General features: G+C 35.9%; 2 protein-coding genes across 5 annotated transcripts in view; one reads left to right on the top strand and one right to left on the bottom strand.

Annotated features, from left to right (window-relative positions):
• The window catches only part of LOC132544915 (nucleolysin TIAR-like), a 275,990-nt gene extending 268,590 nt beyond the window's left edge, over positions 1-7,400 (top strand). For all 3 annotated transcript variants that reach the window (XM_060208577.1, XM_060208576.1, XM_060208575.1), the window contains one exon: positions 297-7,400. The gene's annotated coding sequence lies outside the window, so the exon portion shown is untranslated. The remainder of the gene's footprint in view (positions 1-296) is intronic.
• Positions 7,401-9,963: 2,563 nt separating this feature from the next.
• LOC132544901 (uncharacterized) lies at positions 9,964-15,664 on the bottom strand. Of its 2 annotated transcripts, none has more exons than XM_060208555.1 (8): positions 15,432-15,664; positions 15,214-15,335; positions 13,361-14,124; positions 13,023-13,174; positions 12,277-12,497; positions 11,933-12,001; positions 11,402-11,548; positions 9,964-11,072 (listed from the first exon to the last, which is right to left on the bottom strand). In XM_060208555.1, the coding sequence occupies exons 3-8, from the start codon at positions 14,121-14,123 to the stop codon at positions 10,778-10,780; spliced, it is 1,647 nt and encodes a 548-aa protein (XP_060064538.1). In that variant the 5' UTR covers position 14,124; positions 15,214-15,335; positions 15,432-15,664; the 3' UTR covers positions 9,964-10,777. The 2 variants fall into 2 exon arrangements, with proteins under 2 accessions (XP_060064538.1, XP_060064539.1); XM_060208556.1 differs by having other exon boundaries at positions 12,277-12,485.
• Between the last annotated feature and the right edge of the window lie 256 nt (positions 15,665-15,920).

Here is a 15,920-nt window from a genome sequence, read left to right as displayed (position 1 = left end):
TCTACAGTTCTCAGTCACACTGACCAAGTCACACTGACCATGTCTACAGTTCTCAGTCACACTGACCATGTCTACAGTTCTCAGTCACACTGACCATGTCTACAGTTCTCAGTCACACTGACCATGTCTACAGTTCTCAGTCACACTGACCATATCTACAGTGCTCAGACACTGACCATGTCTACAGTTCTCAGACACACTGACCATGTTTACCGTTCTCAGTCACACTGACCATGTATTCAATTTGTTCATCAAATATATCTTGTATTTACGTCTGATTTTTATATATATTTCAGGATTCCAGCAAGCTCAGTGATCATGACTTATATGTTCCATCACACATCAAATGCCACCCGTCATCCCTGGTCGTTATTGGCTAATCCTGGTCGTGGCACCACATCCTGGATTACTATCTTATACTGCTGGAGGCTGTTTACAGTCTGTGATGTTTCCTTTTCAGGAGGAACAGCTAACAGCACAAAACGCAACTTTGCTAAAATATTAAGTTTTAGAGATTGTTTATTACAGTAACTGTTAAAGGGTTAGTGTAGTTCTCAAATTAAAATATTTGACATGAAATTAATTAGAAACTTTCAAATACATCCTGTATGTAAGATTCCCTGAGAATGTGTTGAATGGAAAAGGTTTAATGGTTTTAGAGGGAGTTTTATTATATATTTTAGCAGAAGTTGCTGACTGTACTTTTAGCATCACCATCTCATCAACTCTGTATATAGCTGTATTAACATGTAGAAATTGATGATGAGAGTGGTGATTTGGGTTCTCAGTGTGAAGCTGCCGTTGTGGCAGAAATTACCTTGTCAACTATCTATCATAATTGCATTTGCCCATACCATAACTCATAGCTTCATAGACTTTTAAAACACTGCTGTCTCCAGGATTATTATCGTTTGTACCAGAATCACATGGACATAAACTTGTCACTGTTGGTTTTAAGACCTATATGAAACATTTGCTGGTTTACCTGCTAATTAACGGGAGTTGGGTTCTCAGCTAGTAAATTTGTTAACTTAAAGCTGTAGTTTGCTGGTGAAATTAACTTTCAGCAGTAGTTTACTGGTAAACTTGTTAACTTAATGCTATATTTTGCTGGTAAACTTGTTAACTTACCATTATAGTTTGCTGGTAAACTTGTTAACTTACTGCTATAGTTTGCTGGTAAACTTGTTAACTTACAGCTATATTTTACTGGTAAACTTACCGCTATAGTTTGCTGGTAAACTTGTTAACTTTCAGCTATAGTTTGGTGTGAACTTGTTAACTTACAGCTGTACTTTTGCTGGTAAACTTGTTAACTTTCAGCTATAGTTTGGTGTGAACTTGTTAACTTACAGCTGTACTTTTGGTGGTAAACTTGTTAACTTTCAGCTATAGTTTACTGGTAAACTTGTTAACTTACCGCTATAGTTTGCTGGTAAACTTGTTAACTTTCAGCTATAGTTTGGTGTGAACTTGTTAACTTACAGCTGTACTTTTGGTGGTAAACTTGTTAACTTACAGCTGTAGTTTGCTGGTAAATTTGCTAACTTACAGCTGTAGTTTGCTGGTGAATTTAACTTACAGCTGTAGTTTGCTGGTAAATTTGCTAACTTACAGCTGTAGTTTGCTGGTGAATTTAACTTACAGCTGTAGTTTGCTGGTAAATTTGCTAACTTACAGCTGTAGTTTGCTGGTGAATTTAACTTACACCTGTAGTTTGCTGGTGAATTTAACTTTCAGCAGTAGTTTGCTGGTGAATTTAACTTACAGCTGTAGTTTGCTGACTAGTTTGTTAACTTACAGCTGGTGTTCGCAATTTAAACTTAGACTTTGAATGCTACTTCAAAGGAGACCACTGTTGTGGTGCAGGTGTAAACTTTGAATTCTTATTTGCTGGTTTACTTGTAAACTTATTCATTCACATTGGTTGACGTGTACATCAATACTTTGTATGTTGGGTAACGTATAAACTTGTAATTTGTACATTAGTTAACATGTAAATTAATGATTTGTATACTGGTTAATTTGTAAACTTGTATCAGTGAGTTTGTAAATTTTACAAATGTTATTTTTTGTAACCTTACAACACACTTATGTTTTGATGTTGATTTCTGGAAGATGTTTGTATCTGTTGTTAATCATTACAACTTGGGAAGCTCTGAGCTTTGGTTGGCACTTCTATTATGTAGAGTCATATCATCATAGGGGAGAGGAAGACTTTCTAATGGTGTTTGTTCTCATGATTTGGATGATGATGATGATGATATGATGATGATGATGATGATGATGATGATGATGATGATGATGATGATGATGATGATGATGATGATGATGATGATTATATATATATTGTGTGATCATTGCTGTCCACCGGATCAAACAATCTGTTATGAGAATTGCTGTTGTTGGTCTGGTGGTTCAGCCTTTGTCCCTGTAGATATTGTACTAATACTAATATAAATGAATGGTTTATGTATCAGAAGTTATATCAATTCTGAAGCAATGCTCATGATGTATTTATTATATATAGTGAGGCTGTGTAAGCAAGAGATGTCAAACGCTAGGAAACTGCCATCACTAGGGGGCATCACTTATACTGTTACTTTGAGGGAACAGCACTTATGTGGCTTTGCTTTTAAACACAACACTAGTGAGTTGAGTTTAGGGGGCAGCATCAGTGTGCTGTTGACTCTAAGGGGCAGTGCCAATGTGCTGTTGACTCTAGGGGGCAGTGCAAATGTGCTGTTGACTCTAGGGGGCAGTACCAATGTGTTGCTGACTCAAGGGGGTAGCACAATTGTGCTGTTGACTCCAGAGGGCTGCACAAATGTGCTGTTGATTTTAAGGGACAATATAAATGATTAACTCCATTGTGATGGGAGTCTTAAAAAGAGTGTTGCTGTAAAACTTGTTTGCCCTCAGTTACAGTTTGTGAGTATATGATGACGTTATTATGCCCTGAATTTCGGGTTCATGAGTGTGATTGAGTCAACAAAACTATTAATAAATGTTAAGTTGTATATTGAGTGGTGTTAGAAGATTTTTATTGATTTTATATATGGGAGTGTGAATGATAGATTTAAATGTGAATATAATGACATGGAAATGATTTTATATGAGATCATGCACAGAATTGGACTAGAATGTTTTCAAATGAATGAATTATTTTTCATTTAATTATAAATGTCACAGTTGTTGAAAGTCATATATTATTATTATTATCATTGATGTCCAAGGAAAGACAAGTATTACCAACTAAGTAGAAATTGATTATTTATACATTTTTTTCACCAAATTTTGACAATGAGTTATGTTGTCTAGTAAGCAAACATTCACCGTCATCATATGTCTATAGCATCAAGTTGACGTTTTGTTTTATTTGTATAATGTTGTGTAAAAAAAAAGGGTTTTTTAAGATGTGAGAACATTCGTTATGCCACACATGGCTGCTGCAATGCGTATATTTTGATACAGGGGGTATTGTAGATTTATTGGGTTTGGTAGATGGTTACTCATCACTGCTAGGAAGATGTGTTGTTGTATATAGGGAGTCAATGAGTGTAGTTAGTTATCCCGTCGTCATACATCGTCATGGTTACATGAGAACCCTTGTGTTGTCATGTCAACTTAGGGACAGGAGTCTCATTGGTGTGGTTCATCATTCTGAGCTGTTTCGTATCGTGGCTTTGTCATCAGTTTCATGGTCGTCCTACATGGTTTGTGTGAAGCGTCGGTGATCTGTGTCGTCGCCTGTTGTCATTGTAAGATAGAAATGTATCCCAGGGTTACCGAGTTCTGTATCCAGATGTGTTCTATTCTATGTATATAACTGGAAATTGATGTAAATATGAGACCTAGAAAAGTCTGGGCTGACACAGTTAAGACCTAAGGTCATTTTCTCATCTGTCACTAAGATGACATGCAGAGGTATTACAGAAAATGTTCTTTTGTTCAAGTGCTTTGAGAAGGGACATTCCTAAACAAATGTACAAAATAAAGTTTGAGTGCCATAGTATTATCTAGGTGCCATGTTGTTATCAGTTGATCCATGTAAAGATTATCTATCTTATATATCAATATAGAGTGAAGCTTTGACATTCGGGCTACACACCCATCTGTGAAGTTCACAACCTGATTCTGTTTTAACTTTTAATCCATTTTCTGGTATTTAGAACGTAGAATGATGATATTTTACATTGTTTTGATAAGACGTTTTGAGAACTATGAAAAATGCTACTGATTTAGTCCAAGCACTGTTTTGATCTCATTTTTTCTGTGATACAGTGACAGCCAAGACTTTTCTGTGTCAGAACACATCCACCATGTGTACATATACACATTCAGTGACACCGAGAGGTGGAAAGGCTCATCAGAATTCTTCTTGTAGTCATCATTATCTCATACTACAACAACCTCTCTGGTCTGCTACAATCTTCAATTTTGTATAAGGATGCTCAGATGTTCTCATCATATTAAACATTTTGATTTTTTACTGAAATTGTTGATGATCAAGTACAACTTGTAACAACAGATTTTTCCAACTAACATGAATATTACAGCTATCCTGGAACTGTGATAGAGGTCTGAGTAGCTAGTCGCTTACAGCTCATATTTTCATTAGGAGGGTTAGACATTGTACTGATTTTCTACTTTGAGAATTATTTGAGGATTTACTGTGAGCAGCTGAAGCTGATAGAAACTTGATGTATGTGTAGCAGTGTTATGGGGTTGTTGTCCTCGTGTTTTATACTTTATATGAAAAAAATCCGCTCAAATTTGTGTGGGGTTTGTTGTACGACTTCTATGACACAGCCACTACTCTTCTATCAGGTTAACTCAGGGCTACAGACTGTCTAAATCATGTTTACAGTGTAGCGCTTTGATCTGAAAACATTATAGTAAAATCTGGTTTTACAGTATAGTGTTAGGATCTACAGACGACAATAATATCAGGTTTTACGGTGTTAGGATCCATAAACAACACAATAATATCGGGTTTACAGCATAGTGTTAGGATCTAAAGACAACAATAACAGGTTTTACAGCATAGTTTTAGGATCTAAAGACAACAATATCGGGTTTTACAGTGTAGTGTTAGGATATACAGACGACAATAATATCAGGTTTTACGGTGTTAGGATCCATAAACAGCACAATAATATCGGGGTTTACCGCATAGTTTTAGGATGTAAAGACAACAATATCGGGTTTTACAGTGTAGTGTTAGGATATACAGATGACAATAATATCAGGTTTTACGGTGTTAGGATCCATAAACAGCACAATAATATCGGGGTTTACCGCATAGTTTTAGGATCTAAAGACAACAATATCGGGTTTTACAGCATAGTGTTAGGATCTACAGACAACAATAATATCAGGTTTTACAGTGTTAGGATCTACAGACAACAATAATATCAGGTTTTACAGCATAGTGTTAGGATCTACAGACAACAATAATATCAGGTTTTACAGAGTAGTGTTAGGATCTAAAGACAACAATAATATCACGTTTTACAGTGTTAGGATCTACAGACAACAATAATATCGGGTTTTACAGCATAGTGTTAGGATCTACAGACAACAATAATATCGGGTTTTACAGCTTAGTGTTAGGATCTACAGACAACAATAATATCAGGTTTTACAGCGTAGTGTTAGGATCTACAGACAACAATAATATCAGGTTTTACAGTGTTAGGATCTACAGACAACAATATCACGTTTTACAGAGTAGTGTTAGGATCTACAGACAACAATAATATCGGGTTTTACAGCTTAGTGTTAGGATCTACAGACAACAATATCACGTTTTACAGAGTAGTGTTAGGATCTACAGACAACAATAATATCGGGTTTTACAGCGTAGTGTTAGGATCTACAGACAACAACAATATCACGTTTTACAGTGTTAGGATCTACAGACAACAATATCACGTTTTACAGAGTAGTGTTAGGATCTACAAATGGTACAATATTACAGGCTTTTTCTCATTTTTTTACTTCTGTGTCAAAAGGTAAAGATCAATTTTCTTTATATCTGGCCATGTTTATCGCTAGTCCAAACCAGACTTGTAATTGGTATTATTAATTGTTAATCTGAGAGACATAACACCAACTACTGTGATTTAGGTTGGGTCTGTTAAGATATTTTGTTTTGCTGTCAGTAGAGACCTACTTTCTGTTATTAAGGTCTCTGCTGTAAGCAATATGACCACAGTTGGGTTTTTTGTTTCAAGTTTTAACTGTCCAAAGTCATTTAGTATGTACACATAAGCAGGCCTCAGGACGATAATATAGACTATATCCAAAATGTTGATAAAATACATCTAGATATTGGCCTAATTTTAGGTGTTTATCTATACTTTTTGTAAAGTTACATTTTGACTCTAAACTGAGGGGTATTTTTTAACTTTTCATAATTTTAGTAAATGATATTGTGATCCAAGAAACCTGGCCTTGTTCTGATAATTTCTCTCAATATATCTGAAGCTCCTGCCTCTCAGTACATCTGGAGCTCCAGACCCTCAGTATCTCTGGAGCTCCTGCCTCTCAGTACGTCTGAAGCTCCTGACCCTCAGTACATCTGGAGCTCCTGACCCTCAGTACGTCTGGAGCTCCTGACCCTCAGTACGTCTGGAGCTCTGAAGAGTATGGGGACTGTTATTTTGTGTACATACAATGTAATTTATGTAGATAACTAACTTTAAAGTAGCATACATACCTCACTCTCCCTGTCCACATTAACTTGTGTGTTCTCTCATATAACAAACTGAGAGTACTGGTTCTTCACACCATGTCAAACTTAAAGGTACTGGTGGCCTGGAATTTTTCTTATCAGTGTTTCTATTGACAACAATAGAATTTTGTTTTCGATGATGAAGCGATCGATCTTCTTTATGGACATTCAGAGAAAGAAGTTTAAAAAAAAACATTGGTAGTTGGAAACACAAGTAAGAGAGCAGTGTGGGTTTAACAGTCCATTGTGTACAACCAATGTGCTATAGAGCACTGTGAGGCCTGGTGCTTCATAGAGCTTAGTGCTTAGCTGAGGTAGAGTTATCTCCCCTAGTACTGATATTGGGACAAAAAATAAGTTCATGAAAAGATAGACCGTTTGAAATTGGATTTGTATCAGAAAATTTCTAAAGGAATGATGTAACACTGAGAGTGCCGAACTATTGTGGACAGAGAGATAACTTGACTATCTTTCATTCTGGTGTATTGGGATCCCTATCATAAGAAAGGTTTAGGATCCTCATGAGAGGAACACCTAGCATGATTGTGTACACTCATTATATCCATATGTCCAGATCATTTTATGTTTAATATCAGAACGGTGTAGTCCGCTCTGTTCATTGTACCACAGCAAAAACAAAAATAAAAGCATGGGAAGTCGATATCTGTGTTTTGTTGTTTATTTCAGTCATTCATCAGGCCTATTGCTACTGCATTTTGAGAAAACCACTTTCTAACTGCCTCTGATAAAAGTGGTGAAAGTTAATTTGTGCAAACAAGTTAAGTTGGAATATGAAATTTCTGATTACCACCAAATTTTAGCATGTATAAAAAATGATTTGTATATAATAATTTAATTTATATCTTAAAATAACCAAATTGAACAAGATTGTTGTCACGATACTCATTACAAATCTGCTCCAGGTATGATCAACTATTACGGTACATGGAAGTTATTCCTTCAAGGCAAAAATATTAATGGCAGATGAGGGTATCTAAAGTGTTTTAGGTGATATTACTGTGAAATTCCTAAGTTTATCACCTACTATTATATTTAAAGGCATATTCTACACAAGAAAGGAGTGTATGTGTCATTTTATCAAGAACTTTACAAAAGGATCTACTGGTGTTGATATGTTTAGAAATTGTACGCCTCATCTTACCATATTAACAAACATACACTCTTTAATTTGTGGAAATCTAGCTAGATCAATTTACAAACATTAGCTTTACTTACATTAAATCACAACAGGTTTGCTTTTTATTTCTCAAACAGTGTAACATTTTTGTGTATACTTTAAAATCTACAAGAAATAAGTCAAACAAAGAAGTAGAATTCCAAGACTCCTGTGTAGCAGCTTACAGACTTTACACCAATACACCAATACATCTCATAAACTTTCTAGTGATTGTCCAATCATGTTCCATTCTCATTAGCCCGGATGTAAGCAAGCCAGTATTTAAGAGGGAGAAACCAACAGGGAAAAATCCACATAGGCTGGTGGGACGCCTGACTTGTTCACATTCATTCTGTGAACCAAACCCCGGACGTCTTTGACATGTTACTAGACAGGTTAATAATTTTTCATATACAGAAATGTATTCAGTTTCAAATAAATAACAATCCATATTTCAGTTTGAATACTTGCCTGTATTTTCAACGTGATGATGTTGTCTTAAAATAGAGAAATATATAGAAATCCAGTATATAGCTGCTTGATTGTTTTCATGTCACAATAATGAATGTCTCTATCAGACCATGCACACAACGTGATTGTCAAAAAATTTAAATATCACTGGGAAGCATCATCTCAGGACCATTCCAGGCAAGTTACAACAAAATCCCATTAGTGGAGTTGGAAAAGAAATTTGTTCACAACCCTGGAGGATTGCTAGATAGGTGACTGGTCTACAATTTTAGTTGTTCTTGTAGAATATAGTTCCCATCTCATGAGTTCTGTCTGTGGTAAAAGAATTATTTGGAATAAATTGACCTCCTACAGCACTTTCTTTCCAAACTCAATTACAAAATATGAAGAAGATGAAATGTTATTATTAAGCCAAAATTAGAACAATGGCTATGTCCAAAAATAAATCTTTTACTCAAGGAAATACGATTATCCCAGAAATTATACTTTTGAACCAATTAAAAACATTACTTTTCTTATATCAATTATCATATCAAAAACTAATATTTTAAACAGGTACTTATGTTAAATTCTAAGGTCTACCATGACTGAAAGTACCAAGACCCAAGAACATGTCCGGTCGTTACGACCGCGCTGAACACACTGCCCAACTCGCACCAAAACTAACTTAAACAATGACAACAATTCAAAATAGCCAATCAGGTGACCTAGCCAAACAGGTTTACACTACACCATGTGACTCTTATACACGACACTCACTAGTATACACACTCACAATGCACAGGATAAAATTCAAATGGAAATATAAATATATATATGATGAAATATAAACATTTTTTAATATTGTGAATATAATAAAATACACATCTATTAAATAAATATCAAAATTTATAAGTTTCAATGTGTATGTGAATATTTCCTCAAACAATTTAATGTAGATTCTACTTCTATTTGATCCTCAATGTGATGTGTGAGCCTCTGACTGTCATTTATAATTAAAATTAATGTTACAATGAACGGTGATGAGTGATTAATATATGTAAATATACATCAGTGGCATTAGTACAATGATTTCGAGATTTTTAATCATCAATTGGGTTATCTTAATTTTATTTATAGTATTAGCCTAGACTTCGGCGCATTTCTTCCCAGAGCCAAGAATTTTATTTCAAAACTTCCATATGTTGTAAAACAGCATTAACATCATATGCTCATTACTCAATAGATTACATGGACTATGTATCAACCTTCACACCAGTGAGTAAAAACCTGGGACCTGTTAGAGATAGACTACCAGGTATCCTATCTCTGGAGCAATTATATACACAAATTATCTTAAATCACACGAACAGAATGAAACATCTGACAGGAGAACAAAATGGTGACAAAAACCATGCAAATTTGGTAGGTTTTCAAACTTACTTCAAATCAATTGCTTCAGAAAAGAATCTTGTAAATGATTACAGAAGAAAACAATTTTTTTCAATAGGATTTGCATTAAAATGATCAATATGAAGTGGCTTGGCTTTTGTCCTAGATGTGAGACAGCTGATTGCAATCTATTGTGAAATTGTGAAACACTCAACCTGTTTATTTCTTCAAACAAAATAAAGTATGCACATAAGAACTGCAAAACAAAAAAAAACCAAAGACTTTGGTATATCAGGGACTATTCACTCTAACTAAATATCATATTTACAAACTGAACTTTTTGTGTAATACATTAAAATTATACCTAAATCTAAAACCTACTCAGTAAAAGGAACTCTTCAGTGATGTAAGAGTGACGGTTCAGGGATCTCAGAGCTCGACACTCTTCAGTGATATAAGAGTGACGGTTCAGGGATCTCAGAGCTCGACACTCTTCAGTGATATAAGAGTGACGGTTCAGGGATCTCAGAGCTCGACACTCTTCAGTGATATAAGAGTGACGGTTCAGGGATCTCAGAGCTCGACACTCTTCAGTGATATAAGAGTGACGGTTCAGGGATCTCAGAGCTCGACACTCTTCAGTGATATAAGAGTGACGGTTCAGGGATCTCAGAGCTCGACACTCTTCAGTGATATAAGAGTGACGGTTCAGGGATCTCAGAGCTCGACACTCTTCAGTGATATAAGAGTGACGGTTCAGGGATCTCAGAGCTCGACACTCTTCAGTGATATAAGAGTGACGGTTCAGGGATCTCAGAGCTCGACACTCTTCAGTGATATAAGAGTGACGGTTCAGGGATCTCAGAGCTCGACACTCTTCAGTGATATAAGAGTGACGGTTCAGGGATCTCAGAGCTCGACACTCTTCAGTGATTCAAAAAAAGCTATAACAGACTATGGTAAGGTGACACAAACTCAGTCTTTTCTTTAAAGATCACAATTGACCAACATTGTACAGTCTATAGCTGACCCTCATTTTGTGGACTGTCATGTCCTTTAGAAGGTGCTTCAGAAGAAGGGATCTGAATAAAATACACATAACTTGATTGTGTCCCTTCTGGATCCATTTGGTTTTCTGTCCAGGGAATCATATATCCACTCTCATTATTCGGATAAAAGTACCAGCGTCCAACTGGTCTCCCTTGGCTATCTTTCTCACCTGAGGTATCTGGACGGTAGACTCGGGACATATAATGTCCCAGGTTGCCCTGTCCATCCGGAGGTCGAACAAAGGTAAACAAGAACATGAAGTACCTATAATAATAAAAAAAAAATTACTAAAAAAGAAAACACCATAACACAATCAACATTTCTCTAATTCTCATGATTTCTTGAGTCTGCTTTCATAATCAGATTAATCAAATTTTCTCAAATGTTGTGTGGCCTTTTAAAAATTTTTAATGTTCTATGACCTCTTCACTTTGTAGTACGTTCAGAATCATGAATCTTAACAGGAATTGCACAGCCCTGGAAGACTGGAATTTTTTTTACTGTATGCCTGTACGTTTTATTTGAGAACTACGAAGAGTGACCCCTGAATTTTTGTATCGTAACACTTAAGTGAGTAGCAAACCAATACAAACCTTTTACCAAAGAGTTCCAGAACCTCATTAACATCAATGCTTTGACTGTTGGGTATGAGATCACGATTAAAGTATAAATTAATTGGAAGAATGAGTGGTGCAACTCCGGATTCAAATTCTGTCTGGGTCATTGTTTTACCGTCACATCTATATCAAAACAATAATTAAAGTCAGATTACTAAACAGATTCATGATCAAACAAAACATAAAGAACATTACAGAAGAAGGTACGTGTATGTTCTATTGTTTGTTGTCTTTGGGTCATGTTGCATCAACCTAAATTATCAGGGTGCGAGGTCACACAGGTCAATAGTGCATGTGATACACATAAGTAACGGTCCAGAATCGATGTCCAGACAGTATGCTTCAATTATTTTTTTTATTCTGCCAAATATTTTTTCGTCCACCCAGACAGAAGCATGATATAAAATCTTTACTAAGCAGTGGCGTAACAAGACGGTCTGAGTATAAGATGTATGTGCACTCGACAAGTTGTGCATGAGACTAAGATTTTGACGATGTGGTACATACCCTTTCTGGCTGCAAGTCTGACTTCTAGATGAAAAAAAGTCACTTAAAGTTCCTTGAAAGCTCCTGAACCTGTAAATGATTATATTAATAATTCGATCATAAAAATTGCTTAAAGCAATGCATTTGATAACAAGAGATTCACAGGACCTGTATCACTGATCTTGTTTGGTTTACCAAAATTACTTTATCCAAACATTACACTTATATTTTATACATGATCTGAAAATCCATTGTAAAAATTCACACACTCAACATCCAGGCCAACCAGATATTTTAAATACTTTATCTCACTGAATGATGTAGTAGGTATCAGAAACACTAACTTTTAAAGAAAGTAAACTTACTTATTAAATTGTTTCAAGTCGATGTCCACACGTTTAATTCCCTGAAAACTATACTGACATTTTCTGCAACGTGTTGTCAGCCAATGCCGCAGTTGTGCTTCAATAGATGGCATCACCGTTCTACCTTCTGTATTCAACATGTCAGGAGTTCCTGGCACTAGACAACATTTAGCATCTGTAAATTGCCTTTTCTCACACATAAGCAATGCCTGCAACAGATGCTGTAAATGCGATATATGATTACCAAATCTGCTACATTTACGTAATTATATCAATTATTGTTATCAAAATAGAAATGATCCCAGCCATTTTGTTTTTATGGAATTGTGGGATGCAGAACTAAGTCAGGTACCAGAGTAAAAAATTTAAGAAAGATACATTTCCTCTCATGAAGTACTAATAACAAAAACTTTTTAAAAATTCAAGAAGGTCACATTTTCATTTTGTTTCTCAGATAACTTTCAAAATTCAAAGAGCACCATTATATAGGGATCGAGAGGCACCTACAAGGAAACTTGAGAAAGAATGTCAACAAACTTGCATTATCAAGATCAAAAACAGCAATAACAATCATTCATTGCCAAAATCCAAGATGGCTGCCTGCCAACCATGTTGTTTTAATGATCAGTCCCAAAATCAAAAAAGGAAAACTATCTTATGACAGACAGACAGAAAGAGACCAAAGCTATCCTAAGTTAATTCACTTATAAGAACTGTTATTACAATTATCAAAAGTTAAAACTTACGCTATAGGATTCAGGGCATCTTTCTGCTAGCTCGATTAAAAGGTGCTTTAATTGGGGGAAACGTGATACTTGGTGTATACCATTTAAAAATTGGTCGCCACTACATGTGTTATATAATGTCATTTGTCCTTTCCTTCCTCCATAGGGTACACCTGCAAAGATTTGAAATCATCCATCAATTAAGTATCAACACAAGTTTACCAGGCCTTTATGAATATCTATGGAGGTCAGTGAAATTCTTAAAAAAGTTGTCATATACATACAGATACTGAAAAAATTAACTGTAAAAGCTGTCAAAGCTACAAAACTTATGTTGTGACAATATAAACCAAAGTTACCTTCAATTTGGTTTTCTGGTGGTTGAGTTGTATTGTTTCCAAAACATTCCCGTTCTTGGATGTTGTCTACTTCAGTTTTCCCTATGTGGGCAACATTTTGGTCATTCTGCTGCCTGCTACATTGTTGCTGCCTCATCAAAATATCCCGGTGGCTTTCTCCATTGGCTGTTGCATCTTCATCAGAACATTGCTGTATTTCACATGTATCATACTCAAGGTATATGTCCGTATTATCTCGCTGTTTAAAGCTATCAGCCAATGTTCCACAATGAATTTTATTAAATGATGCTTTCAAATGAGGATGTGAAAGGCTGCTGGTATTGTTAGGTGAAGATTCACTTCTTGGGAGGGGGTTTGTGGAGTTGTTTCCAGAAGAATCCATATCCTCCACTGGACCACCATCCACACTCTCTGTTGTAACTGGTTCTGTTGTAACTGGTTTAGTTGTAACTGGTTTAGTTGTAACTGGTTTAGTTGTAACTGGTTCTGTTGTAACTGGTTCTGTTGTAACTGGTTCAGTTGTAACTGGTTCTGTTGTAACTGGTTTAGTTGTAACTGGTTCTGTTGTAACTGGTTCAGCACGGTTTCTGAAGTCAATGTCAAATATTGCCCCATTTCTAGGTATCATTTCTTCATCATCAACTTGAATGCTTTCTGTTCTGAATTCAACTTGCTCGGACTGGGATATCCCTTCATTATTTTCACCAGATTTTCTATCACTGTCTACCTCAGGGTGAGGCTCTGCAGATCTACTCAACTCCATTCTGTTATACAATAAACAAAATCAATGAATTATATTAGTAATATGAAATATTATGTATCACTATTATTACCTGCTACTACAGAGGTGGGGGGTGGGGGAGGGGGGGTTATAATACAATATTGTGACAGAATGATAATGTGACCCAGTATTACTATTGTAGAAGGGTTAAGGGCCTCAACACAAGAGGATGCTGCGTCGACTTGCATCATGTTCTAAGTTGAATATTGTTAACAGGCAACACTCAATCACTCAATCACGTCCGCTCATACTACCTCAGGTTCATAGTGCCAATGGCATATAGCGAAATGACCATCAAAAAGCAGTATTTTGAGTTCAACAATTGAATATGAATAACAATGATGATATTTACAGTGAATGAATAAACATGAGGCTCTCAAGTATATTCATTATCCCTAAAGGTGGACAATCTCAGACAGGTCAATATGGACCCTTAATTTAGCACTATAAACATGTATGTAATAGCAAAATGTCAACTGGTCTATAGATATGTTATAAAATTCTAACTGAAGCCAGATAGAACTAATAGAACTTAAGTAAAATTTAATTACTAGTGTGACCTGAAGAAATAACCTCTGGATTGTCCCCGAAATACATAACAGATGTATAGTATTATCATAGAATACTGAGGATAAGCCTTGGGATAGCAAGGTATCAACATTTATATATCAAACCATCCCCCTTGTAAAGGTGTTCTCACTGCTTAACTCAGCAGGGGTATGTGTATGGGAATGACCACAGGAAATACAACCTTCCTTCTATCAGATCTACTCTACATAAATAAGGCCAAACCCATTTCCCTGACAAGTACAAGTATCAGCTTACAACCAACTACATACATAATATAAAAGTTAGAAAGTCCCGCTGGTGGAACGGTGCAAGGAAAGTGCGAAGAAAGCAAAGCGGTCATCCTGCTGTCAGGACGGTACAAGTACTAAGATTTCTAAAAAGTTCACTGTCCATTGATGGTGGCCGATATACCCCTATAACGGCCCACACTGTTATTTATGACAGTATCTAGCACAATGGATTCTATAGGCAGATCAAGTTCAAGTTCATCTCTGCGTCTTACCGGTAAATTGGTTCTGGAGTAGGCGATCAGTCCTCCTCCTCGTGATGTCCTGTCTTTCCTGAAAGATTTGTAACCTGTCTCATAGAGGTTGTTCTGGTTATACGTGCTATCAAGTTTGGTTTCTGCAATGAATATAATGTCAGCTAATTTATCACAAAGAATATAAGAGATTTCACAGAATTTAGATTTCAGAGAATTAATCTTCAGTAAACTTTTACCTAGCTTCCTGCAGTTCCGGGTCCGACGATTTACAGAATCGGGCAGAATCGGGGTAACAAAACGAATTCTACATATAAACCGCCCGATCCTGCAAATCGTCTTTCGGTCCAGTGCGGCACATTACGTTGAAAAGAACATAATACTTTTTTGGCCGTTTTTGATCAATATGAAATTATGATATTTTAACTAAGGTAAAATAACACTATGTCCAAATTCTACCAGGGACGTATAAACCGCCCGATTCCGTCCGATCCTGCAAATCGTCATTCGGTTTTGTGCGGGTAAGAAGCGGTTAGTCGATTTAAAGGATCGGGCAAGACCGGGCAGGAATCGGACTAGAATAGTACCGTTTTAATGATTTTTATGAATTTCTTTTGCATTGATATCATCATATGTTATACATTGTGAAAAAAAAAATTAAGGAAAAATGAAGACGTATTACATAAAACACTCATATCTGATTTGGTTGCGCAAGACCGAAAGACGAT

The sequence above is a fragment of the Ylistrum balloti genome, unplaced genomic scaffold (genome assembly GCF_031769215.1).
Source record: "Ylistrum balloti isolate Yb309-2 unplaced genomic scaffold, AGI_CSIRO_Ybal_v1 Utg369814, whole genome shotgun sequence".
NCBI classification, from domain to species: Eukaryota; Metazoa; Mollusca; class Bivalvia; order Pectinida; family Pectinidae; genus Ylistrum; species Ylistrum balloti.
The sequence above is the reverse complement of the archived record's forward strand: the minus strand, read 5'-3'. Positions and strand labels throughout refer to the sequence as shown.